General features: G+C 35.3%; 1 protein-coding gene across 1 annotated transcript in view; it reads right to left on the bottom strand.

Annotated features, from left to right (window-relative positions):
* The window catches only part of TRHDE (thyrotropin releasing hormone degrading enzyme), a 381,409-nt gene that overhangs the window by 138,999 nt on the left and 215,669 nt on the right, over positions 1–26,741 (bottom strand). The window contains exon 6 of the mRNA XM_059186345.1: positions 22,222–22,359. Within this exon, the coding sequence (XP_059042328.1) occupies positions 22,222–22,359 (138 nt within the window). The remainder of the gene's footprint in view (positions 1–22,221; positions 22,360–26,741) is intronic.

Genomic DNA, 26,741 nt, shown 5'->3' with positions numbered 1-26,741 from the left:
CACACACACACACACACACACACACGTAATAAAAGAAGCCTAGTGTAGCATCTTACTGTTATATATAGTTGTATATAGTAAATACAAAGAAATCTATTTCAATAATATGGTCCCAAAATATACCACAGTGAACCTTCTAATTTTTTTATTTTGTAATTCATCAGGCTAGATAATATTTAAATATTTTATTACATTATGCTATTATTTAAATTTAGAAGAGTTGATAATTTTAGAAATGAGTAGCCTTAAGAAATAATAGAATACCTAAGAAAACACTATTTTTAATATAAAAATAATACAAATATCTATTGAAGTGATCATATGGTTCTTAGCCTCTCTTTTATTAATGTGGTGTATCACATTGATTTGAGTATATCAAACCACCCTTGCAATTCAGGAATGAATCCCACTTGAACCATATGACCATTTCAAAAGGTGCTGAAAAAACATCTGACAAAGTACAACAGTCATTCATTATAAAAAACTCTCAACAGAATAGGTTTTGAGGGAACATAGCTCATCATAATTAAGGCCACCACAGCTAATACCATCTTCAATGGGGAAAAAATCAGGAGATTTTCCTCTACACTCAGAAGTAAGACATGAATGTCCAGCCTCACCACTTATATTTAACATAATACTGGAAGTCCTAGCCACAGCAATCAGATGACAAAAAGAAATAACAGGCATCCAAACCAGCAAGAAGAAGTAAAAATTTTACTCTTCGCAGATGACATGATACTCTATGTAGAAAACCCAAAAGACTATGCCAAAAAACTGCTAGAATACATGAATTCAGTAAGGTTTCAGTATACAAAATCAACATACAGAAATCTGTTGCATTTCTATACAATAATGAAACAGCAGTACAAAAAAAATTAAGAAATCAATGCCATTTACAATTACCCCCAAAACAATAAGATACCTAGGAATAAACCTAACCAGAACAATAAAAGACATGTATTCTGAAAACTATAAAACACTGATGAAAGAAACTGAAGATGACAAAGAAATGGAAAAATATTCCATGTTCATGGACTGGAAGAACAAATACTGTTGAAATGTCTACACTACCCAAAGCCACCTACACATTTAATGCAATCCCTATCAAAATACAAACAGCATTTTCCATAGAGCTAGAACAAACCAACCTAAAATTTGTATGGAACCATGAAAGACTCCAAATAGAGAAAGCAACCTTGAAAAACAAAAGCAAAGCTGGAGGCATTACAATTCTGAACTTCAAGTTATATTACAAAGCTTTTGTGATCAAAGCAACATGGTACTAGAATAAAAATAGACACTAAGATCAATAGAATAGACTAGAAAATCCAAAATGAACCCACAACCATATGGTCAATTAATCTTCAGCAATGATGTTGGGAAAACTGGACAGCAACACGCAAAAGAATGAAATTGGACTACTTTCTTACACCATACACAAAAACGCAATAAAAACAGATTAAAGATCTAACTGTGAGATCTGAAACCATAAAAATCCCAGAGGAAAACACAGATAGCAACTTCTTCGACATTGGCCACAGCAACTTCTTTCTAGATATGTCTCCTCAAGCAAGGGAAACAAAAAAAAAATAAACTACTGGGACTTAATTAAAATAAAAACTTCTACACAGTAAAAGAAACAATCAACAAAGTAAAATGGGAGAAATGAAATGAAATAAATCAACAAAATGAAATGGGAGAAAACATTTGGAAATGACATATCTGATAGAGGTCAAGTATCCAAAATATATAAAGAATTTATAAACTCAACACCGAAAAAATGAATAATCCAATTAAAAATGGGCTATGAAGTGTGTAAACCTGGTGATTCACAGACCTGTACCCCTGGGGATAAAAATATATGTTTATAAAAAATAAAAAAAAAAAATAAGAAAAAAAAAAAATGGGCAGATGGGGGTGCCTGGGTGGCTCAGTGGGTTAAGCCTCTGCCTTTGGCTCAGGTCATGATCTCAGGGTCCTGGGATCGAGCCCCGCATCGGGCTTTCTGCTCAGCAAGAAGCCTTCTCTCCCCCTTCTCTCTCTGCCTGAATCTCTGCCTACCTGTGATCTCTTTCTGTGTTAAATAAGTAAATAAAATCTTTAAAAAATAATAAAAAATAAAAATAAAAAATAAAAACGGGCAGATGACATACAGGCATTTTTCCAAAGAAGACACATTAAAAGATGCTCAACATCACTCTTATCAGAGAAATAAAATCAAAAGCAATGAGATATCACCTCACACCTGTCAGAATGGCTAAAAAATAACAACAGAAAAAACAAGTCCTGGCAAAGATGTGGAAAATGAGGAAACACTCTTACATGGTTGATGGGAATGCAAACTGGTACAGTCACTCTGGAAAACAGTGTGGAGTTTTAAAATAACACTGCCCTGCAATCTAGCAATTGTACTATTAGTATTTACCCACAGAATACAAAAATACTAATTTGAAGATGTATATGTACCCCGATGCTTACAGCAGCATTATTTATAATAGCCAAATTATGGAAGTAGCCCAAATGTCCACTGACTGATGAATGTATAAAGAAGATGTGGCGGGACGCCTGGGTGGCTCAGTTGGTTAAGCAGCTGCCTTCGGCTCAGGTCATGATCCCAGCGTCCTGGGATCAAGTCCCACATCGGGCTCCTTGCTCAGCAGGGAACCTGCTTCTCCCTCTGCCTCTGGCTGCCATTCTGTCTGCCTGTGCTCGCTCTCTACCCCCCTCTCTCTCTGATAAATAAATAAAATCTTTAAAAAAAAAAAAAAAAAAGATGTGGCATATGTGTACAATGGAATAGTATTCCGCCATAAGAAAAAGAATAAAATCTTGCCATTTGTAAAACATGAAAGGATCTAGAGAGTATAATGCTATGAGAAATAAGTCCGAGAAAGACAAATACCATAAGACTTCACTCAGATGTAGAACTTATGAAACAAAACAAAAGAGCAAAGGAGGAAAAAAGAGAAAGGGAGGCTAACCAAGAAACAGACTCTTAACTACAGAGAACTGATGATCCCCAGGAGGGAGGTGGGGGGGATGGGCTAAATAGGTGATCGGGATTAAGGAGGGCACGTGCTATGATGAGCACAGGGTGTTGTATGGAAGGTGGAATCACTATACTGCACACCTGAAACCAACATTACACGGTAAGTTAAGTAATTGGAATTTAAATAAAAACTTAAAAAAAATAAATTCCACAGTTGATAAGCAAAAATAGATAAATAGATAAATATAAATAAGGAAATAAACATCTAAAGAGCAAAAATATTTATTTTTATTTTAAAAGAAGATCCTAGATTTTCAAAACTTTTTTCTCAACCATGTATACTGTCAAGTGACCTTTTTCTAAATGATTTTAAAATGAAGTAAACTGTAGTGCAACTATATTCACAGAGTATTACCTGGAAACTGTATTCACAGGGTATTTTATGTAAACACCCATCGTTTGCTGGTCTAATTCAGAAACTCGAGATTCAAATTTGTCTTGGTATAAATTTTGTCTTGGGTGGTATAAATGTATCTCTGAAGACAGGTATTAAAAGAAGCCTCCATGGAAAATTAAGGAAATTCAAGGCAAGAAGGACTTGAGAGTTGGAGGTCAGTCCTCTGGACATCGAGCCATACTTTCCACATGAACAAAATTCACTAGACATGACCATAAATAACTATGTCCTTCACGTGGGCTCAGGATTGTCTTTTTTCTGTGAAACCCAGGATGCACTAGCTGCTTACTCATCCAGATAAAATGTTACTGGGCCTCCTCTTACAACAGAAGCTTTATTTAGCAGTTGTGCTGAACATCTCATATGTTCTGACACCACTGACAAGGACAAAAGCATAGTATATTTTTTCATTAAGCATCCATAAGAGGAGATCTTCAAGGATGGGCTCACATAAGAGGTTGATGAGATTATTTACAGAGATGGGCCATCACAGAGTTCAAGAACAATATTGAATAAAGCCACACTTCTCAAACTCCACTGGGCCATAAAACTGAATTTACCATCTTACTGGATCCATAATAAATAAAATATGCATTATCGGTGAATATCAGCATAACTGATGTTTTGATCAGTACAATTAATCCACAATGGAAACAGATCAGCTAAAACCTGAACATCATCTTACCACTAAGGTATACATAGAAAAGGAAAAGAAGAAAAACTTCTTATCTGGGGTATGGGCTTAATAACTGACACTTTTTAACCTTCATTGTTGGGTTCATTTATTCATACTTGATATGACCAATTTTCTGGAAGCGAAGGAAATTATTTTACTGTACTGGTATTTGCAGGATAAGGGAAATAATTGCTAGAGTAAGGTTTTCTCTCTCTCCCTTTCTGCTATTCTGACTTCAGGGTGAGTTTACAGAGAGAATGAAACGTCCAGATTAAAGTTTCATCAAACCACCTTCAGCTCTTCTCAAGAAAATAAATTCGCCTCTTCACATAGTTCATTGAGAAATGGATTATTTCTCTCCCTGCCTTACCTCTAGGAAGGCAGAAGTCATAACTTCAGTTTGGATGCTAGTGGGTAACAGAGGGTAATGGGGAGCAGGTTAGTACTGAGGACTTGATAACATCTAGAAACCAGTCCATAACATCCGGACATCCGGTATGTGCACCTCACCTGCCCCTCTTGTAAAACATAAGGACAGCTTTTGCCTCCAGCCTTTGATTTTTGTTTTCAGTGTGGCAAGGCACAGATGTATTCTATCCCCAGAGAGTTTCAAAACTCAGAAACATATCGTCCAGGAAACTGAAGCAGCAAGCCATTTATCACGGAACAAACCCTTCCAACAGTGGTGGATCATGCACACAAAGAATCAGCCCCTTGCTATATATAGACAAGCAAATGCAATCTTGCCAGTGTTCACTCACCGAGTCCACAGAGGAAATTCATTGCTTAAACTTTTCATTTAAGGCAAAGTTTTGCACCTTTAGCCAAATCAGAAGTTTTAATATCTGAGTAAAGGGGGGAAAAATAGCTGTAAGAGAATATATTGTGGTGTTCCACAGATTGCACTTTGGGAAACACCATCTTTGCAGGATAAAATTTCCCAACACAAACATGTAAGAATACACAACGCCCTTTTGTCTGGGAATCTATGAGGAAGCATTGGACACTCTGTAAGCAAACATGTACATCACAGATTCTGTTGTTAAACTCCCAAACTTTAGCTCTTTGTATGTGGCAGCAAATTTCTACCCCTAGCTTTCTTTCATCCATTTTATCATCAACCAGAACAAGAAACATTGGGTATCATCCCTGCCAGGAGTCTAGAAGAAGTAAGCCACTCTAACACCTGGTGATCTAGTACCCTTTCAACTTCAGGAACAATTAAAGAAAGGTCCACTTGACTTTCTTTTTTTTTTTTTTTTTTTTTTTTTAAATTTATTTATTTATTTGAGAGGCAGAGATCACAAGGAGGCAGAGAGGCAGGCAGAGAGAGAGAGGAGGAAGCAGGCTCCCTGCAGAGCAGAGATCCCAATGTGGGACTCGATCCCAGGACCCTGAGATCATGACCTGAGCCGAAGGCAGCGGCTTAACCCACTGAGCCACCCAGGTGCCCCCACTTGACTTTCTTATAGCTTAACACAGAGCCAATGTAGAAGGGAAAAATTAACTGACTCTCATTCCCTTATTTCTGGGAGAAAATAAGTGTGCTTGGCTGGTAGCAAATTTCTCCCATACTCCTCTGGCAGCATCCTGGTTTCAGTTGGCAACAAGGTCACTGAAAAGAGACATTAAAATGAGCAAATGAAAAACGTTTGGTCCCAAAGCTATAAAAATGGTTTCTCAAGCAGAAGTGGAAAATAGTGAAAGATCTGGCTTTTAAAGTAAACAAGAGTGGAATTAGGGGGAAAAGGCCATAAAGGGGCAGATCAATGGCCCGTCAAACTGGGGACTGTGTCTGAGAGAGGCAACAAGGGATGCTGAAACAGGAATGCTCGTTGTTTCCTATGGCCGGCATCTCTGAGGTGAGGGGTGTGCTCTGAATGTTCCGAACTTCTCCATCAGGTTTGTCTAAGGAATCACAGGATCTCAGAACAAGGGAGTATCACGTAATGCTCGAGGCAGGTAATTCAGAATAAGTAGAAGAATTTTCACTCTGCGTTATATTTCAGGGAACGTGTGAATAATTCAACCTAAAGAATTCTTAAAAAGGGAATACTAGCATTTAATAAAGCATAAATTTGTGTAATGGTACAGAGCCATCTTGACGTTCCTTTTGCATCCCAAATGTTTAAAATAAAAAACAAAAAAAATGTCTCAAAAAGATACTGCTGTTAGGAATCTGAAACAAATAGAAATTAAATTTGCATTACCACCTTATCTCTGGGGTTTTGAGAGTAGAATAAATCACTGTGAAATTTTCTTTAAACTAGAAGCATTATTGTGTGTTCACTATCTATAAGGCATTGAACAAGGTAATAACTAGGATACATTGAAGCCTTGTCTCTAAAAAGGACTGGTGAAGCTGATATTTACAAATAATGTCAAAATCTAAGAGCTCTGCTAGAAATGAAATAGGTGCCTTTTCATGTTTTATGTTCAACATGTTCTGTAAACATAAAAAGAAACTGAAGGATTACCAGTCTAACGTAGTTGATGGAGGGCACAGATAGAAACAACACTGTATGAATCCCAACTCTAACACTTACTAACTTTGAGATGCCGGTTAAGTTACTACTTAGGTTTCCCCCCATCCATAAATTGGGGATGGAGAGAGCATCTGTACCATGTGGTTGCTATAAGGATTAAATGACTTAATATACATAAATAACTTAAAGAGAAGAGACTAGTGCATCATGTTATAGAGTGTTAGATGAGGTTATTATTTCAGACATAAATACCTTTAAACAGCTAACTTTCCCCAACACTACCATCACACTCATTTCAAACTAGAAAAACTATTTTAGATATTAGAGAGCACTTAAAACTCTTGCTTTTACTCTTTAACAAATGTGACCAAACTGTTCCAATTTACTCATGAAGTTCCTGCTGGGACTGATGCTCTTCCAGAAGGAAAGTGATGTAGCATTAAATGTTTGCACATTTTGTCTTACAACCATAGGGCCAGAAAACAGTTTCAGGGATATGTAAGCAAAACAGACATTCAGCTGCTTGATCATTGCTCTGTTTTGGCTTACAGTACTTACCAGGGGGATACATACCAAAAGTTCTCTCCTGTAGGCCAGATATTTTTATGGCATGGACATAATTGCATCCTCATGTAAAATTACAGCAGAGAGGCAATGCACATCTCGACTGCACCAGTTGGTTGGCTTCTGGATGAGTTCTACTCTATGGAAGCCTAGCCATGCCTCTCTGAGTCACCTAGGTCCACACAGCTCCACTCCAGCTAATGCCCCTCTCTACTTAGTCTTTCAGCTCCATGAAAGTCTTGGCATAGAATGTTTCTGAGGGTCTGTAGATTATTGGCTCAAATGTAAAAGAGGGTAAGTCAAGAAGAGCTAAGTAGGGTAAAAAAAAAAAAAAAAAAAAAAAAAAAAGATTGAGAAAAGGAGGACAACAAAAATAAAAATACCTAATCAAGGTAGGCTCTTCAAGAATGATAAAATAATGATACCGGTTTTCTTAGGCAAGAAATTGTATTTAAAGGTCCTTTTAAAAGGGAGATTAAATAATTGGTCAGAGGAAAGACAGAATTATTTGAATAAATGTGTAAAGTTCTCTGCTAGGTAAGTCAGCACCTACTTGACTATGTGATCAGGCAGTTGGAGAACAGAATTTGGAGTCAGGTAGGCTGGGTTGAAATTTGGTTCTTCTACTCATGAGCTATGTAAGCTTGAGCCAAAAACAAATAAATAAATAACAATTCTAGACTTCAGCTTGATGTAATATGTAATATTCCTGGAACATAGGGAGCACTCAATACATAATAACTATTACCATGGAAAGTATACTTAGTGCTTAGTTTTTAAATTAGTATCTTTGTTTTATTTTACTTAAGATGGTAATAAAAGAGAATAGAAATGACAAAACAGTGCTTTGTTCGTGGCTTAAATTTGTTATGTAAAAGAAAATCTTAGATCAAACACAGAGCTCTGTTTCTAAGAATGATGCCACTTGTTTAAGGCAAAATTGTTAATCCCTCAAGCTAAGAAGCAATAATTTGGTGGAGACACTAAGGATGGAAAAAGTAAGTGAAGCTAAACCTTGAGTATATGTATTGGCCAATGATTACAACTTTTCAATCTCTCTCCTGTCCTTTAACCTCTCTTGTGAATTTTCCATCTCTTTATCTCTCAGTGCCATACTCTGGATAGTTTCTTCAGTTCTATCTTCCTGCTTACAATTCTCTCTTCAGCTCTTTCTAATCTGTAATAAATCATCTACTCCATATACTGTATTTTTAAATGTAATTATTACATTTTAATTTCTAGGAATCCTCCTTGGTTCTATGTAAAATATGCTTGCATTTTGCTTTTATTTCCAAGTCTCTTTTTATTCCCTCAAATTTATTAACATGACATTTTATATTCTGTGTCTCATATACCCAATATTTTCATTATTTGCATGAATGATTCTGTTCTCAATTATTTTAGCTATCTCAGATTCACAGGACTTTGGTTCCTTGCATAATTAGTGATTTTTGACTGTGAGATGCTCTTTTTCTTTGGGATTTATTTGTGGAAATCTTTTGAGATGTGATACAAAAGCACATATTTCTAGAAAGGATTTGTTTTAGCTTCCGTCTGGCATCTAGGGACCCCTCTAGTGCAGGAACAAGCATTTTAAATTAAAATCCTGTCTTGAGGTTTAAGTATACCAAGGTCATTTTCATTTGAGCTGCAATGCCATGCAACTGCTACTTGTGGCCACAAATTTTCAGGGAAAAATTTGGAACAGACAATTTCTCCGCAGTCCCCCAAGGAAGGAGATAGGTTTATTTCTAGTTCACCTGTGTGCTAAGGGTACAGATCTTTAAGGTCCTGGCTTTGTGGGAGGCCTCCCATTAAACTTCTCACCTTAGGCTTTGTCTTCTTTTCCTATCTTTGTGAAACCCTGAAAAGTATGCTCAAATTCTCCCAGTTGGAAAAATGCCCTCAAGACAAAAGCCAGCTTCAGTATTTTTTTTAATCTTTCTGTTTTTTTAAAGGTAAGAATATGTTGTATGAAATCACGGTCAAGCCTTCTAATACTGACATAAAGACAACTCAAAAAAGCTGTAAGACATCCTATTTTTAAAAAAGCAGAAAAATCAAAAACTTGATTCAGTGCTACCAGGAAATATGCAATAGCATGAATGATAAAGGATATAGAAAACATGTAGTCTCTAGATAATTTTCTCAGTAGGTCATCGAATGGCCCTTAGCCTCCACTGAAAGAATCCATGAAAACATCTGTGAAAGTGTACCCAAAGAACTATTTTCATTATTTCAAAGGAAATAGCATATTTACCTTCAGTAAGCCGACATGGGCCAAACAGAAAGAGTTTTTGTTTGTTTGGCTAGAATTGTATCAGCCCAGCGTAGTGACACAATTTGGCCTTTTTGAAACAAAAACTCTGCTTGAGACTTATATAAAAGTTTTTGATGAATATAGTAGCACATTGTTTAATACTTAGAAGGTACTTTTTTTTTAGTAATAAGATTAGAGAATCTCTGGGTTCACTTGTAAAAGGAACAGTAATGAAAAGGGTCCTTAAGGGTAATATGGGTAACTGGGGAATAACTCTTTTGAACTTTGCATGCAACACTGGTAACTATTTAGCCTTCTTACAGATTTTAATATTATCTAAACATACCATGTATGGTTGATTAAAAATGGAGCGTGGCTCTGTTGAGGAAAAAGGTGTGAGTCCCTCAGATGCTAAAACACAGCCCATTCAGGATTGTTCTTCATAAAAATTCAATTCAGTTCAACCTCTTCCAACCTATTTCATTGTTGTAAGTACACAAACAAAAATTACATTGTGAATGTTTTTATTCCCTATTTTCTCCAAACATCCTTTTTTGTGAAAAGGAAATTTTACTCCTGTTCTCCTTTTCCCTCTTCTGTACTTCTCATTTGTCAAAATGTCAACCTTTAATTCCAGTTGCCTTGCTTGTTTATCCTTTAAATCTTAATTTATTCCTAACTTTACTTGTCCCTTTTCTAGCCAACATAGAAGCCTGTTATTATTCCAGAAAACCTATTCAAAACATTGCAATCCCCAATGTGCTAGGGGACGATGTATTGACTGATTCCCAATTCTTTTTGGTTTTTATCTTCAATTGCTATTTTTCCCTGAATATCTTGTATGAAACATTTTAAGATTCACAGGTCTACTGACTGAACTGATCTTATTCTATTAAGAGAAGCCCTTTTCTTTCTAAGATGCACTATAGCTGCCTCCTCACCTAATGGAATTAAAATCACATATAGTAACATGGTGAGCAACTTATAGGAATTGAATTCTCGTTGTATGTTCCCATTTACACTAATCAAAATGGTACTTTTTGTTCTTAATTTTGGCTACTGATGAAGTCTGGCATGAGTGAACCATTGCAAAATTCATTAGAATTAGTCTTTTGCATAAGCAAAACACTCAGAACAAGTGTAGTTGTGAAAGTATTTCAGAAAGCTGCAGAAGCACAATCTTCCTATAGCCAAGTTCTACAAGCTAGGAGTTACACAGCTCTGACCCTTAAGCTTCTTACATTTTGTGATCACCCCTCTGGCTTTCACAAAGAAAAGCAAAAAAAAAAAAAAAAAAAAAAGTCAAAACCAACACTGTACCTTTTGAACCAGTTCAGCAAAGTCAAAAACACAGAAAGTTTATGCAGCAGAGGAATTCAAAAGTAATATACTGAACCATTAGTTAATATCAAAACAATGAGACACAGATGGGCAGGAGAGTATGAGAATTCTTCCAGTGGGATTAATCCATTCCTTACATGATGGAGGAACCTGTGATTTAGTTCCACAAATAGGTACTTTTTGTTTCAATTTCATCAAGTAACTCTAAATCATAGATTTACAGCTAATGGAGAAGATGTAAAAGTGACTCAAAAGAAAAAAGCAAGCTCTTTTAAGAATTGAGAAAGAAAAAAAGAGAAAGGAACCATCAGCCAGATGGTGATGAGTCAGTCAAACACATGTGCAAAAGAAAACGTGCCTCCATCAGCAAATTGCACAAATTAATAATTTACCAGGAAGTGCTAAAGGCATTTATCAGAAAAATGTCAATAAAGTCATCTCCTCCCACCATGTACATTTTCTTTGCAAAAGGGCAAAAAGGCATTTCCTTTACATGATATTCTTAAAATCACCTCTGGCCTAGAAAAATAGTAATTCAAAGCCTAGGACAAAGATAAGCTTCATGGTAATAAAGGGAAGGAATTTCTAAAGTATGTTCAATCATGGACATTCTTTCACTAATTATTTAGATATCAACAGATGATTCAGAGATGTATGGGAATTATCTCTAAATTTCCCCATTTTTACCAAAGACACAAGTAGTTTACAGCCTTTACATTTACACTTCTACAATTATATTCAAGAAATTGAATGATACATAAAGATTGGCATACAAAATAAATTTCTAGTAGGTTATAAATTTTGTACTACAGTATTTGATTATGATATACTAGGAAGTCAAGTCCCAGGAGGAATTGTTTTAGTGCCCTTGTTCAATTATTTTGCTAATTTGGGAGCAAGTTCTTAACTCAATTTTTAAATAATATCAAAGAATGAAGATTTTCCAACCCTTGGTATTTCACACGGAAATGTTTCATTCCCTTTTCTGTCAAGAAATTCTTTCTTAGATGGAGCTGAAATTTCTTCCTGTAATTTAAGGCTATTTATCTTACTCGTACCTTGATGTTGACAGAGAAGTAGTGAGCAGCCTTCCTATAATGACCATTCATATATTAGAGCCAATTATTAAGTCACCTCTTTGCCCTTTCTCCTCCAGGCTGGACATATGTAAGTTCTTTATCTCTTTTCTGATAGAATTTATCTCCAGCGGTTTCTAAATCCATCTCTCTCTCACCCTTCATCCCTCTCTCTTCCTCTCTCCTCTGCTTAATTTTTCTCAATCTCCTAAACTGATCATATTTTCTTTTTGAGATGATCATAACCAGTGATTATTACTTCTAGATTGCACAACCCTTCTTTTTATGTGTATAGCAGTCCATTATTTATTTTAAAAATACTGTACTTTTTTCATTCAGGGACAATCCCTTCCTTTAGTATATATATATATATATAAAACCCAAACCATACTTCCTACTGAAACAATGACATAAGAGGCAATTACTTAAAGAAAGTATCCTGGTAAAGTGGAAGGAGCGTGGGTTAGAAACAAGATGTAAAACCCAGGTCTGACTCCTAAGATCCTGTGAACACTGTTAAACTCCCTGGGCCTCTGTTTACCCTTATGAAAAGTGAAGATTATTATACCCACCTTGCAGGAGTGGGAAAGTAAAGGAGATAATTAAATGGATGTCCAGTGGCAAAGCAGACCGTCAAAGAGCAACTATTATTCCTACTAATAGTATATTGCCATTATGAACCTGACCCAGAAACTGTTATCCAACTGTTTGGACAGAAGTGACCATAAGTGCTATAGTTCATCAATATATATAATATACCAGATGCACAGCAAAGCTTATATATATATATATATATATATATATATATATATATATAATGCACACTATACAATAAAGTATGCACCAATGTGTCAAAGAAGACAAAATAGTCATCAGTTGTATTCGTTTGATGGTGTGTATGTAATAGCCTGTGAGTAAGAATCAAAGCTGTGAAGAAGGATCTGTTTAGAAGAGCAAGGGCTGGAAAGACTTGTGGAACAGGAGGCTAATGTGCCTGAGGCAGGAGAATGCAGAGACAGAAGGAGAAGAGCTGAGTTCACAGGAAAGGGGTCCCACGAGGTCTAGGACTCAGTGGTCAGGCCACATGTGACAGAGCCCATTAGGAGCCAGAATGATTGGACAACACAATCTTCCTTCCCCCTCTGGAATTCATATGGAATATATCTGAAACTCATTAATCCTATTTCAAGTGCCAGCTCTTTTTCCTAATTCCTATAAACAGATGGGATCTTTCCCTCTGAAACATCATAATGTTTCGTTTATATCACTTTCCTTACATTTACTTTAATTCAACTCAAGAAATACTGAGTGAGTGCCTACTATACACAAGCAGTATAACGAGTACTGGAAAACAATGAAAAACATAGAGAGACTCCCTCCCTTTATGAAGCTCACATTCAGTGGGGGAAAGCAGGAAGCCAGATAACACAGTAAGCACAATATTGAGAAAATTGTGTAACATGTTAGAAGGTGATCGCTAAACAGTCCCAAACAGTAAGTGGATCAGAATAGGAGAAATAAGTGAAGAAAAAAAATGAGGGTATCAGCTGACATGTTAAAACGGGCACCCTCTTTGAGAAGGTGACATTTCTGTGAAGTCTTGAAGGAAAACAGGGTTAGAATCATGGTAACATCTGGAGGAACATCAGTCTTGACCTTGGGAACAGCCAGTTCAAACACCTTGGTGTGGGAGGGAGTTTAGTTGGATTTCAGGGAAAGCAAAAGAGTTGGGGGAACAGGAGAACCATGAGTGAAAAGACAGTAATAAGAGATGAAGTCGGGGGGATGACAAAGTATAAATACTGGAAATACTCTGACAGCAGAGACAGTAAGCTTTCCTGACAAATAAGATCAGAAAGAGAGAAATGAAGATGGCCAGAACTTGAAAATGGTCATCCACTGAGATGGTTCATACCATTACCTGCCTTAAAATATATTTATTTGTGAAAAGTGTTATAGATCTGATTTCAAATTGTTGGCTTGTTCACTTGCTAGATGTCCGACCCTGTAGAAATCACTTCATTTCTTAAGTTTCCGTTTCCTCATCAGTAAAATGGGTTAGAAATGCCTACATTCCAAGTATTCTATTAGGGATCAATGGGATAATACCTGCAAAGCATTTCACAAAATGCCTTGTAAATAGTAAGTGCTCATTAAGTGAGCAATGTGTGTTACTGTTAGTCTTAGTATAATTTCTGTTTTTATTTCATATGTTTTATGTCTATGACTGGGTTATATTCTTGAAGGAAGTGACTGTCTTATGTTTTTGTTTTATGCAGAAATGACCTGCTCTGCTTGTAGAGTTGGTATGTGCTTTCTCCGTGTTCTGATCGCGGCCCGGCTGACACAATACAGTGGATGGGAAACATGTTATCAGAAAGGACAACAGATGCAAATGACTGGCCATTTCATATTTATTTATAAAGATGATGGAAATTGTACACATCTTCCTCATTAGCCACACAAGGATTTTCATAAAATCTATCAGCCTTGATAAAAGAATTGTTCAAAAGTGTTCTTGCTTTTAAAGGATCCTGTCTAAGTTTGCTGAAGTCATTTGGCAATCTCTTATTCTCTCCCAAGCTTGTAGCAATTCTTTCAATTTTGCATCATATGTAAATTTAATAAGCATAGGCTCACTTTCATCATCCAGGTCATTGGGTCATTGATTCTTATTTCCCTCTGTGCTTTTAGAGCAAAGAGACTATCTCAATCCATCTTTTCCAGTCGTTTTATCTATGGACAGTATTTCCTGTTTCCACTGTACTTTAGGAAAAAGCATCTACATTTTCAATTAATATTAAAATGGAAAATTGTCATTTCACTGGAATGTAATTTTTTAATAGACTATCTCTCGCATTTCTCTCTTCCCATTCTAAAAATATGTATGCAATTTTAGGAATTTATCTTTCTTTAAATCCTGGCTTTGAGACTATCTGTACTGAACATCACTCAGTATTTATTCAAAACCACTCAGTTCTTAAATTCAAATCTACAAAAATTAGTATTTGGTCTATTGGTTTCTAACATTTATTTCTGTATAATATTCTCTACCCCATAATACATTTCTATTCAAAAAAGTTATTTAAAGTGTAATGAAATTACTATGCAGGAGGAATAACAAAAAAACAGAAATGGGAATAATTTGAATAATTATTAAGGGAATAATTACAAGACATGATAAGCCAACAAAGCACCAATGCAATAAGAGGTTGATTGTTGGCAGAGGTTAATGTTGTTTAGTAACAGGGATCTTCAGGGAATAGAGCACAGAAAAGGAGTAGCAAAAAGTTTTTATTAAGTACCATATATTACAATACAAAAAATAATAAGTTTTATATACTACAACTCCAGTCATTACAACCTTTTCTAAAATGTCTAGATCTATCATATTATTTTAACCTTTCACACCTCTAGGAATATTCCTTCTAGAATACAATTTTAATTATGTTACTGCACTGCTTGAAACTCTTTGTTGGCTCTTCTCAGCATCCTGGATAAAGATCAAACTTCTTGGTATTGCACAAGAGGTTCTCCAGTTCTTACAGGCTTATCTCCTCAGACTGCCTATTGCCCCGAACACTCACTGTTCTATATCCATGTTGAATTTGATGTTCCACTCAATCAAGGAGCAACAGGGTCTTCCTTTCTAAACCTCCTTGACAGAATGGTCCTCCTTTGTCTTTTTGTCACTCTGCTCCCCCTTTCCCTGGCAGCTATACATTGTACATATTTTTTATCATAACACCTAAAATTCTAAGGTTGACATCCATTACTTTTTCTAGCTATCTTTTTTTTTTCCTTTTTTTTTTTTAAACCCGCCTTCAGGTGATCCCAAGGGCTTATTAATTATGTGATTTATCTCTTATGCCAGAGGATGAGCTCATGACCCATACTAGCTAGTCAGAATATCTGTAAGAAATTGTTCATCCTTTAAACACAGGGATTGGCCAGTATTGATCATAGCCCTTTGTGGAAAAAGTTATAGATTCTGTTGTGATAAAGGAAGTTTCCTCTTTCTCTGAGCTCATTAGGATCACAAAGTTGAAGATTATATCAGCCTAATTTCTTTGGGGTCACCTAAGAATAATCTAGATAGAGAAAAAGAGCTAAGAAGCTGATAAAAGATGGATTTCTGATGATATTGTTAAAATATCTGGAGTCAACCATTACTAAAACTACTACTACATCTCAGATTTATCAATTATTCAGTCAACAAATTCCTTTTTATTGCTTAAGATGGTTTGAGTTAGGTGTCTACATTTAAAATGGATATATTGCTACTAATACTCAGTTACTGCACTGACTTACTTATATGCTGTCTCTCCTTTGTGCCTTATCATTATATCCTAGTACTTATTAGCACACAGTCCCTGGAATAGGAGCAGAAGCTTATCATATTATTCTGAATGAATGCTCCAGCCACACTGGTTGATAAAATATGGTAGTGTTTAATAACAATGGTTCTAGAACTTAAGTTCCTGGGAAACATATTATTGTTAGACACAATATCCTCATCTTTAAAATGAGAACCATTTAAATTACCATACAATAAGGGGGTTATGAGAATTCAATGAGTTAATAAATAGGAAGTTTGGCACAGTGCCTGGCACCAAGAAGCATGCATTAACTGTTGATCTTATTTATACCTGTACAATTATCTATATCAACTGTCATACATCCCAGAATGACATGGTTTACCCATGCTACCTACAAAGTTAAACTCGTTATTGCATATTATCTACAAACTAACTTATCTAATAGGAAGAGCCTGAGAGAAGCCAAACAGAGACCTAGACTAAGGGACAAGGTGTATATCAAGGCCTAATACAGAGATTCTCAAAATAAAATCCCTGATAATTCAGTCAAATTGCTCTAATCTTTATTTTTCCAAATTTACATTTGAAGATTATTTTTCAGATAGTCCAACAGTACCTGCGCCACTATTTTTCACTAAATTTTTAGATGTTTGATTTGATATGATGTGAGTGAATTCAAACAATGAGGGCTCGTCAAGAAAGAATGATGAATAAGTAGACAGAAAATCAGTAAGGATATAAAAAACTTGAACAACTCTATCAACCATTTTGACCTACTTGAGATTCATAAAATAGACCAGCCAACAACAGCGGAATACACATTCTTTTGAAGAGCATATGGTACGTTTACTAGCAGACATCAAATTCTAGGCCATAAAACAAACCTCAACTCTAAGAAAATTCAAGTCATACAGAATATGTTTAACTGACCACAAAAGAATTAAATAAGAGATAAATAACAGAAAAAAATTCTGGAAAATCTTCAAATATTCATAAACTAAATAACACAAGTTAAATAACCCATGGGGCAACTAATAAATCAAATAAGGAATTTAGAAACTATCCTAAAGTGAATGAAAATGAAACCTCAAAGTATCAAAATATGAGGCATACTTTAGGCAGTACACTTAAGAGGAAATTTATGGACTAAACATCTGAACTCAAAAGAAATGTCTCCAAATAATGACCTGAATTTACACCTAAAGAAACCATAAAAAAGAGTAAGTTAAATCCAAAGTAAAAAAGAAGATGTCATAGAGAACATCTATGACACAGAAAGTAAGAGTAAGGGTGCCTGGGTGGCTCAGCTGGTTAAGCGACTGCCTTTGGCTCAGGTCGTGATCCTGGAGTCCTGGGGTCAAGTCCTACATCAGGCTCCCTGCTCAGCAGGGAGTCTGCTTCTCCCTCTGACCTCTCTCCTCTCATTCTCTCTCTCTCTCTCTCCCTCTCAAATAAAGAAATAAAGTATTAAAAAAAAAAAAAAGAAAGGAAGAATAAGAATCAATTAGATCAAAGGCCTGAGTTCAGAAAATAAAGTGTATAAACTTCTAGCTACATAAAGACAAGACAAAAATTAACAATATCTGGAGTTAAAGAGGTGACATTATTAGCAATTCTGTGGTTATTAATCTGATAAGGGAATTATCACGTACAACTTAATGCCAATAAATTAAACTTCTTAGATGAAACAAGCCAAATCCTAGAAAAGATACAAACTACAAAGCTTATTCAAGAAGCTTAAATAACCTGAATAACCTGCTAATATTTTCAAAATTAAGTTACTAGTTAAAAATCTTCCCATGAAGGAATTCCAGGCTGTATTGGTTAAATTGCTATACTGGTAAATACTACCACATATTTAACAACAACAAAAGAACATAAATTGTACATAAATTCTTCCAGAAAACTGAAAAAAAAAAAGTAATAGTTTCTGTGAGGCTAACATTATAGTGATAACAAAACCAGAAAAAGATGTTATAAGAAAACAAAACTACAGACTGATACCCCTCAACATAGATGCAAAATTTCTAAATTATGAAATAATTCACTATTATAAAAATAAGGGTCAGATCATGAAGTGGGGAAAATATTATTTGCATATCATATATCCGATGAAGAATCTGTATTCAGAGTATATGAAGAATCTGTGTGTCAAGCGTCCCACTCTTAATTTTGGCTTAGGTCACGATATCAGTGTCTTGAGACTGAGCCCCACAGTGACCTCCACACTCAGCGCAGAGTCTGCTTGTCCCTCTTTCTCAAATAAATAAATAAAACTTTTTTTTTAAAAGAAGCTCAGTAATAAAACAATCAAATTTTTAAAAAAAATGGGTGAAGGATTTGAACTGACTCTTCCATAATGTAGGTATATGAGGGAAAATATGCAAGTGAAAAACTGGTCCATATCATTAGTTGTTGCGGAAATGTAACATAAAACTACAGTGAGATACCATTACAATATCTAAAATTGGGGGGTGCCTGGGTGGCTCAGTCATTTAAACGTCTGCCTTCAGCTCAGGTCATGATCTTGGGGTCACAGTATTGAGCACCATGCTGGGCCCCCTGTACAGCAAGGAGCCTGTTTCTCCTGCCCCTTGAACCCCTGGCTCATGTTCTCTCTCTCTCTCTCAAATAAATAAAATGTGTTTATTTATAATTTATATATTATATATTATATTATATCATATATTATATATTTAAAAATATCTAAAATTAAGAGAACTGATTATAACATGTTTATGCTGGTGAAGATGTGGAGAAAGTGGAACTTTGATACAGGTTCTGCAGGAATCTACCATGGTACAATGGTACAACTACAGTGGAAAACAGATCATCAGTCTTAAAACATTGAACATACCTATCATATCATCTGGACATTCCACTTCCAGGTATTTACCCAAGAGAAATAAAAGTAAATATACATACAAAGAGCTGCATACAAATGTTCATAGCAGCTTTATTTGAAACAGACAAAAACTAGAAAGAACTCAAATATCCAGGAGAATGTAGAAATTGGTATTATATCCATATATTCTGCAACATGAATGTATCTCAGAATCATTATGTTGAGTGAAAGAGAGCAGACAAAAATAGTACATGTGTATGATTTCATTTATATAAAACTCTAGAAAATGCATTTAATTGATAGTGACAAAGTTGATCAATGGAAGAAACAGTAATAATGGGAAAGTGATTATAAAGAGGCATGAGAAAACTTTCGATAGATATGATCATTAACTGGATCATGGTGATGATTTCACTGTGTATACGTTTGTCAGACTATATCAAACTGTACCTTTTAAACATGTACAATTTACTGTATTTTAATTATATCTCAGTATAGCTGTTAACATTTATTTCTTGTAAAATCTTTGAAAAATCCAGTAGATCTATCATCACTTGAAAACACACAGGAAGGACAGTATTTTAGTGGTACTTAAAGCATACAGTGGTACTTAAAGATACATAGATATGAAGACAAGCCCCTAGCTAACATCATACAAAGTGGTGAAAGTTAAAATCCTTTCCTCTAAGATCAGGAATGACAAGGATGCCCACTGTCATCATTTCTATTCAACACAGTACTGGAAATCCTAGCCAAACCAACCAGGCAAGAACAAGAAATAAAATGTATCCAAGTCAAAAAGCAAGAAGTAAAATTATCTCTTTGTGTAGATGATATAGAAAACCCTAAAGACTCCACCAAAAGTGCAACTAATACATTAATTAAGTAAAATTACAAGATACAAATTCAACATACAGAAATCAATCATGTTTCTATACACTAACAATGAACTATCTAAAAGAGGAATTTAAAAATCAATCCCATTTACAATAGCATCAAAGGCAAATAATACTTAGTGATACATTTAACCAAGGAGATGAAAGACTTCTACACTGAGACCATAAGACATTTATGAAAGAGACTGACAAAGACACAAGTAAATGCAAAAATAGCTTATGATCTTGGATGGGAAGGATTAATACTGTGAAATCTCTATACAAACCAAAGCGATCAAAAGATTCGATACAATCCGTATCAAAATTCCAATGGCTTTTTTCAGATATCTATATTTCTATATATCAAGAATATATATCGAGAGAGAGAGAGAGAAAGATCTCCATATCCTAAAGACCTCAAATAGCCAAAATAACCCTGAAAAAAAGAATTAAGCTGAAATAAACAAAGACTACATCACTAATCATCAGGGAAATGCATACCAAACCCACAATGAGATATTATTACATAACTGTTAGAATGGCTACTAACAAAAACGCAAGAGATGGGGGTACCTTGCTGGCTCAGTCAGTAGAGCATGCGAGTGACTCTTGCTCTTGCAATTGTGGGTTCAAGCCCTATGCCTGAATTGCACTACTGGGTATTTATCCAAAGGATACAAACATAGTAATTTGAAGGGGCACCCCACCACAATGTTGAGAGCAGCACTATCAATAATAGCTAAAATATGGAATAGAGCCCAGATGACTATCGACTGATGAATGGATAAAGAAGATGTGATATATAAATACAATGGAATATTACTCAGCCATCAAAAGGTATGAAATCTTGTCATTTGCAATCACGTGGATGGAACTAGAGGATATTATGCTAAGTGAAATAAGTTAGAGAAAGACACATACCATACGATTTTACTCATATGTGGAACTTAAGAAACAAAACAGATGAACATAGGGAAAGGGAAGGAAAAATAAGATGAAAATAGAGAAGGAGGCAAACCATAAAAGACACTGAAAACAAACTGAGGGTTGCTGGAGGGGAGGTGGTTGGGGGAAGAGGTAATTGGTGATGGGCATTAAGGAGGGCATTTGATGTAATAAGCTCTGAGGGTTATACGCAACTAATGAATCATTAAATTCTACCCCCAAAACTCATAAAAGTATGTACTAACTACACCACATTCAAATAAAGTGTTTTAAAAATATATAGTAAAAAAACCTCATTTATAAAAAATACATATTTTAAATTTTGATATTTTATATAAATATAATAACATATATTTTAAATATGATTCTATACTTCCACTTATTTTTCTAAAACATCAGAAACCCCTTTATAGCCAATGCAAAGATCCATGACTTGAAAAGATATTTTCTAACACAATTTATATCTTTACATAGTATAACATATAATATTAACTCATAGTCTTTGAGATAGTCATTTCATGAGTACAAAACCAAAATCTAAATTAGTGTACCTTATTTCACCTCTAATTGTAAATAGGAATATATCAGGAAAAATGTTAGAAACAGTTTTAATCAATTAAAAACTTAATCAATAAAGTACATGGAAATCCCAGTAAATGCAATTCGATCTACGCCAAAGTTGAACGAGACTTTCACACTATTTTCACAATTCCCAAGTAGCTGTAAGTATTAAACAAAGAGATATACATATTTATGTTAAATCAGAACAACAAAGGGATAGAGACAGGAAAAATCTTAATCCACGTAACAATGGGGAAAAGTTCAGAGTGGGTCTTATTTCTGTGTCTCGTCATTGGTCCAAAATCTTTGTCAGTCAAAGTCTAGTCTTTAAAATTTCACTGATCATGATTACTATCCAAGAAAGATGTTTAATCTCCTAAATGTCCCTTAAATAATATTTATAAAATATATATGTCACTTCCTACATCCATTTGTACCAGCCAAGCAAAACAAGTTAAGTATTTAAGGGGCATTGATGACAAATAATCTGTCACTGTTTAGGTCAGCTCTCTTATTAATAATAATAAAAACTGACATTGACACAACACCATTTGTACAGCAATTTCATACCAAGGCTCCAAACATTTATTCATTAATACTTCCAACATTTCTATGCATTATTTGGCAAACATTCATCTCCATCTTGCTGATTTATAAAGCAAAAAGCCCTAACTCATAAAATGACATGAACCTTGTGACTCTATATTTTCTAACTCAGTCCATTTCTATCAGCAGGATGGAGAGACTATATCTCGCATGAAATAGCTGGGCCACCCTGGGATAGTGAAATATCCAGTTGGCGCTTGGGTCTTATCTATTCCCACCTTTTTATAGGCGATCCAGTCAAACACCCGGTCAATGTCTGTGGCCCGCAGCACTTCCTGTGATACTGGGTGGGAACTGGCCAAGCCGTCAAGCAGCATCACTTCATGCAGAACATCTGTCAGAAACCTCTGTTTTTCCTGCAATACAGTAGACGGGGCAATATCATAGGTGGTTCGTCATAACCATAACAGAATGAGTGTTACTTCTTTGACGATGCTTGTCAGTGGAGACTGAACTCCCAAGGAGAGCCCAGTAAATAAAATGCCTCTAAGTTACTCTGAAATGAAGGTGGTTGATTTGAGTGCAACACAAAACAAAATCAACGGGCTACAATGGGCCTTAAATAAACATAAAAACAGTGGACGGTGCTTTAACAGCGGTTAGAGCAAATTCAGACAGTGGGGACGTATGTGAAGCAGACTAAGCTTGTTTGTGTGTTCTACAGGATCTAGCCCACAGTTCCAGTGCCAAATAACCTTTTTCGGTAAGTTCAACATAGGAATAAGAACTAAATTTCCGGGTTCCAGTGCCATTTTGCTATTTATACCATTTATGGGTAGTACCACTCCAACACCTCATCCTCTCTCTCGCTAATCTGTCCACTTTTCCTCTGTCCTCCCCCCACATTATTTTCTCTCTAGTACACACACACACACACACACACACACACCATTTATCTTCTTAAAGAACCTCAAGAGACCCCAACAAATAGCAAAAGGCAAATTGACATAAAACTGTAATATCTGTGGATATATATGTGACTTCAGGATAACGAACATAAAGTAGAGCTTAACAGGTATTAATGACCCATTACCATAAAGTTGTGAAAACAAAGGAAATCATCAGATGTCTATTCTGTGTGATGTTCAGACCTTTGTATTTGCTCTGATAAACGCTGATTTGTTAAGTTAGAAATAAACTGCAAAGAAAAAGCACTTTTCTGTCGTTTTGTTTTAAGAAGCCTGCTTTAAAGAAACAGCTAGGGTTTTGTTAACAAAAATGCTAGCAGCTCTTAGTCCTCTGGCCTCCTGCCTTCATTGAGGGAGGAAGGAGAGAGAAAAGAAGTTGCAAGAGATAAGGAGGGCTAAATAGCCCCTAGGTAGTTCAGACTGGAGGAGTATCATTACCGAGATTAAAGACTGCAACACTTAAATTGCTAGAGCTAATTTTGAGCTCACTCCTGCAGCCTTCTAGTTCTGAGCCAGCAGATAAACAGCGTGTTATTTCTGAGTGAGTTGTAATTTCAAGCTGGGAGTACACCAATCCTGGATTTTTACAAAAATGGAAATAGAGAATAAATATGCTAAAAAAGGAATAGTTAACTAGCCATTATATATGTGTGTTCTTTAAATCTGGCTTTAGAGAGGCATCTTACTTCATCACCATTTGTTCAATGATTTAGTATGTTTAATCAATAATTTAATTAGTTCTCCAGCCAACTGTATACTATCATGTTTATTTCTAATAGCATATTTTTATACTCTGTGGACTACAGATCTAATTTCTTCAGTCCTTTCTTGGTCTGAGAGTTTCACACCAATGGTCCCACTGAACTGGGACTGAACTGGTCCCAGGAGTCTGCTTCAGACCCTAAGAGCCCATGATGAGAAGTTCAAACTTAACAACAAATTGACAAATATGACATAAACTAATACTGTATTTCTTCTCAAATTAAGTTCCAAATTCAAGACAAATTAAGGAGAGTGAGATTGGACCTTGGAATTTAAAATTTTAATAAGGTCACCTGGGTGGCTTACTGGGTTAAAGCCTCTGCCTTTGGCTGAGGTCATGATCTCAGGGTCTTGGGATCAAGCCCCGGAATCAGGCTTCCTGTTGAGTGGGGAGCCTGCTTCCTCCTCTCTCCCTCTCTGCCTGCCTCTCTGCCTACTTGTGATCACTGTCTGTCAAATAAATAAATAAATAAAATCTTTTTAAAAAATAAAATTTTAAGAATAAAAAGACAGATGGCTTAGATTAAGAGAATAAGAGAAAATTGTGTATTCCCAAAATACACATGTTAATGTTACTCTTAAGCAGGTATGCAATCTTGTTACTCATTCAATTTAAAATGCACATTACAACTATTTTATATTGAATTTAATGGGTAGGAACTTGGAATATATATCATCATACTTCAACTTGATCAATGAACACTTTTATTTACACAAAATACAAATTAAAGATGTGGTTTTCATTCCAAAGGAAAAATAATATTTAATTCTTTAAATATTGCCCACTCCACTATGTAACTCAAACATCTGATTGAAACCACAGTGCAAACTGAACTTAAAATGCTATTTTATTCAAATATTAATTTTTAATATTTAGCACCAATAAGTGTATATTGATCAATATGAAAATTTAGTGCATGTATCTTGGTTTGCTAACAATGTGATTTTTAAATGCTATAAAGTGAATGGCTAAGTAATTACAAAAGTGAAACTTAAATGTCTTAAAATTAAATTCTCTTGTTTAAGAAAATATAAGTTATACGTGATATGTTGCTTCATGCTTCTGAAGGAAAACAAAAACAAACCTTTGCCTCATCAGTAGAATTTCAAGAAACTGCTTAAATTTAGTAATGTTGAGTCATTAGCAAAAGATTCATTTTCTACATTTTTGGAGAAAATGACATTGTTTAATTGAGGGGGAAAAAAGGCATTAAAAGAGAAGAGGAAAAAAAGAAGAAAAGAAAAGCCTGGCAGAAGAACACTTACAAAATTCAGAAGAAAGAACACTTTAAATTAAGGAAGAAAAAAAGAAAATTCTAGCCAGAGGCAAACCCAATTTAGCAAAACTACAAAGAGTTTCTAGGAGGGAAGCTGCTAATTTTTAATAAAAACTGTGTCACTATAAAACTTAAAAAAAAAAAGAAAAATCTTAGCTTGTCCATCACCTGCTGGGGCCCTCCCCCACCTTCCTCCACAACTACAATAATAGTAACAGCAACAATTACAAAGTATTGATTAATTGCCTACTGTGAATCTGAGACCGAGAAAGTTTCAAAATAAAGTTGAAGATATCCTGGCTCTAATGTGAGGTAAGAGATCAAACAAAATAGTTGGATACAGTGAACAAAATAATGGTTTTCTCTCACACACTAGAAATGCCATAGGAAATCTGAAGGGGGGAGAAAATCTGTAAAATAGAATTATTTATACAAAGTTTAATGAAAGAAATAGAATTTGTTCTGATGCTTGAAGGAACTTTAAAGTTGTGTGTGTGTGTGTGTGTGTGTGTGTGTGTGTAATAATATATATATGGTGCATATCTAACAGTTTTATTCTAGCTCATATTTTAAGGTCACCATGATAAGCTATTCTACCAGTTTCAAAAAGCAGCACAATAAGGTAAATGTGGAACTTTAAAATTTGTTTAAGTTTAATGTTAATAGTAAGAATAAATCCTACCACTCTAACATAGACCCTTCTTGGAGTTGTTGCATCTGTGTCTACATTTAAACTATTCAAATAATACATAATATATCATTCTGTATTGAACTATTTTTAAAAATAAATTATATTTGAATTTTTGGAGAATAGTGAAAAAACTTTTTAGCTAGGTAAAGAAAGTATGAATAAATTCGGAGTTGAGAATAACACATGGGAAAAAAAGAAAGGCTCCCTTATTTTTTTTTTAATTCGTTCATTTAACCAATATGTATTAAATTCCTCCTCTGTGCCAGATACTGTGCTGTGTCTGGGGAGGAAATATATGACAGAGACTTAGATCCTAACCGTAAAGAACTCAAAAGTGTAAGAGAAAGACCGATAAACAGCTAACTGTATTATAATATGATGGATGTTATAAAACACAAAGGATGAAATGATTAATTAGTTCAGAAAAGGCTTCACAGGGGAAGTGACATTAAAGCGGGTTGTTGAAGGATGAAGGGTTACTTAGATGAATGGGGGAAGCAGCTTTTTTAAAAGGGACAACTCCAGGCAGAGAAAACATGGGAAAAAAAAAAAAAAAAAAAACCTCCTCTGTGTGAGTCCTCAGTTACCAGGTGGAAGAGTCTGGTCCTAATAAATAGGCAGTAGCAGGCATAATGACATAATAAAAGTAATGTCGTAGGAAAATTAACTTATCTGTGGTATACAAGGAGGCTTGATGTATGCAGAGACGGGAGGCAGAAAGTGGCTGTTGTGCTCAGAGGGGAGGCGGCGATGATGTATTAGAACAAGGCGCTGGTGAAGGACCCCTGTACCTGAGAGATATTTTGAATGAAAAATCCACCAACACAGATACCTCGATGCCCTGGTCCTCTTAGTGGATGATGGAGAGAAAGTATTAAGAGATGACTTGACAGAATTTTTTTAAAGAGTTGGGGGGAAGCTCCTGAAAGAAATGGGAGTCGTGGAAAAAAGTTTGCTTTGGAGGGCAAACTGAAGAAGACCACTTCTAGACATGGTGCTGGAAGGTGACAGTAAACATCTACAAAGCAACACGCTACAAGTACCTGGCGGAAAGAAAAGGCCAGCCTCCAAGGAGCATACACTAAACAACTTTTGGCAGT

This window comes from Mustela lutreola, chromosome 8, assembly GCF_030435805.1.
Source record: "Mustela lutreola isolate mMusLut2 chromosome 8, mMusLut2.pri, whole genome shotgun sequence".
Classification (NCBI taxonomy): Eukaryota; Metazoa; Chordata; class Mammalia; order Carnivora; family Mustelidae; genus Mustela; species Mustela lutreola.
The sequence above is the reverse complement of the archived record's forward strand: the minus strand, read 5'-3'. Positions and strand labels throughout refer to the sequence as shown.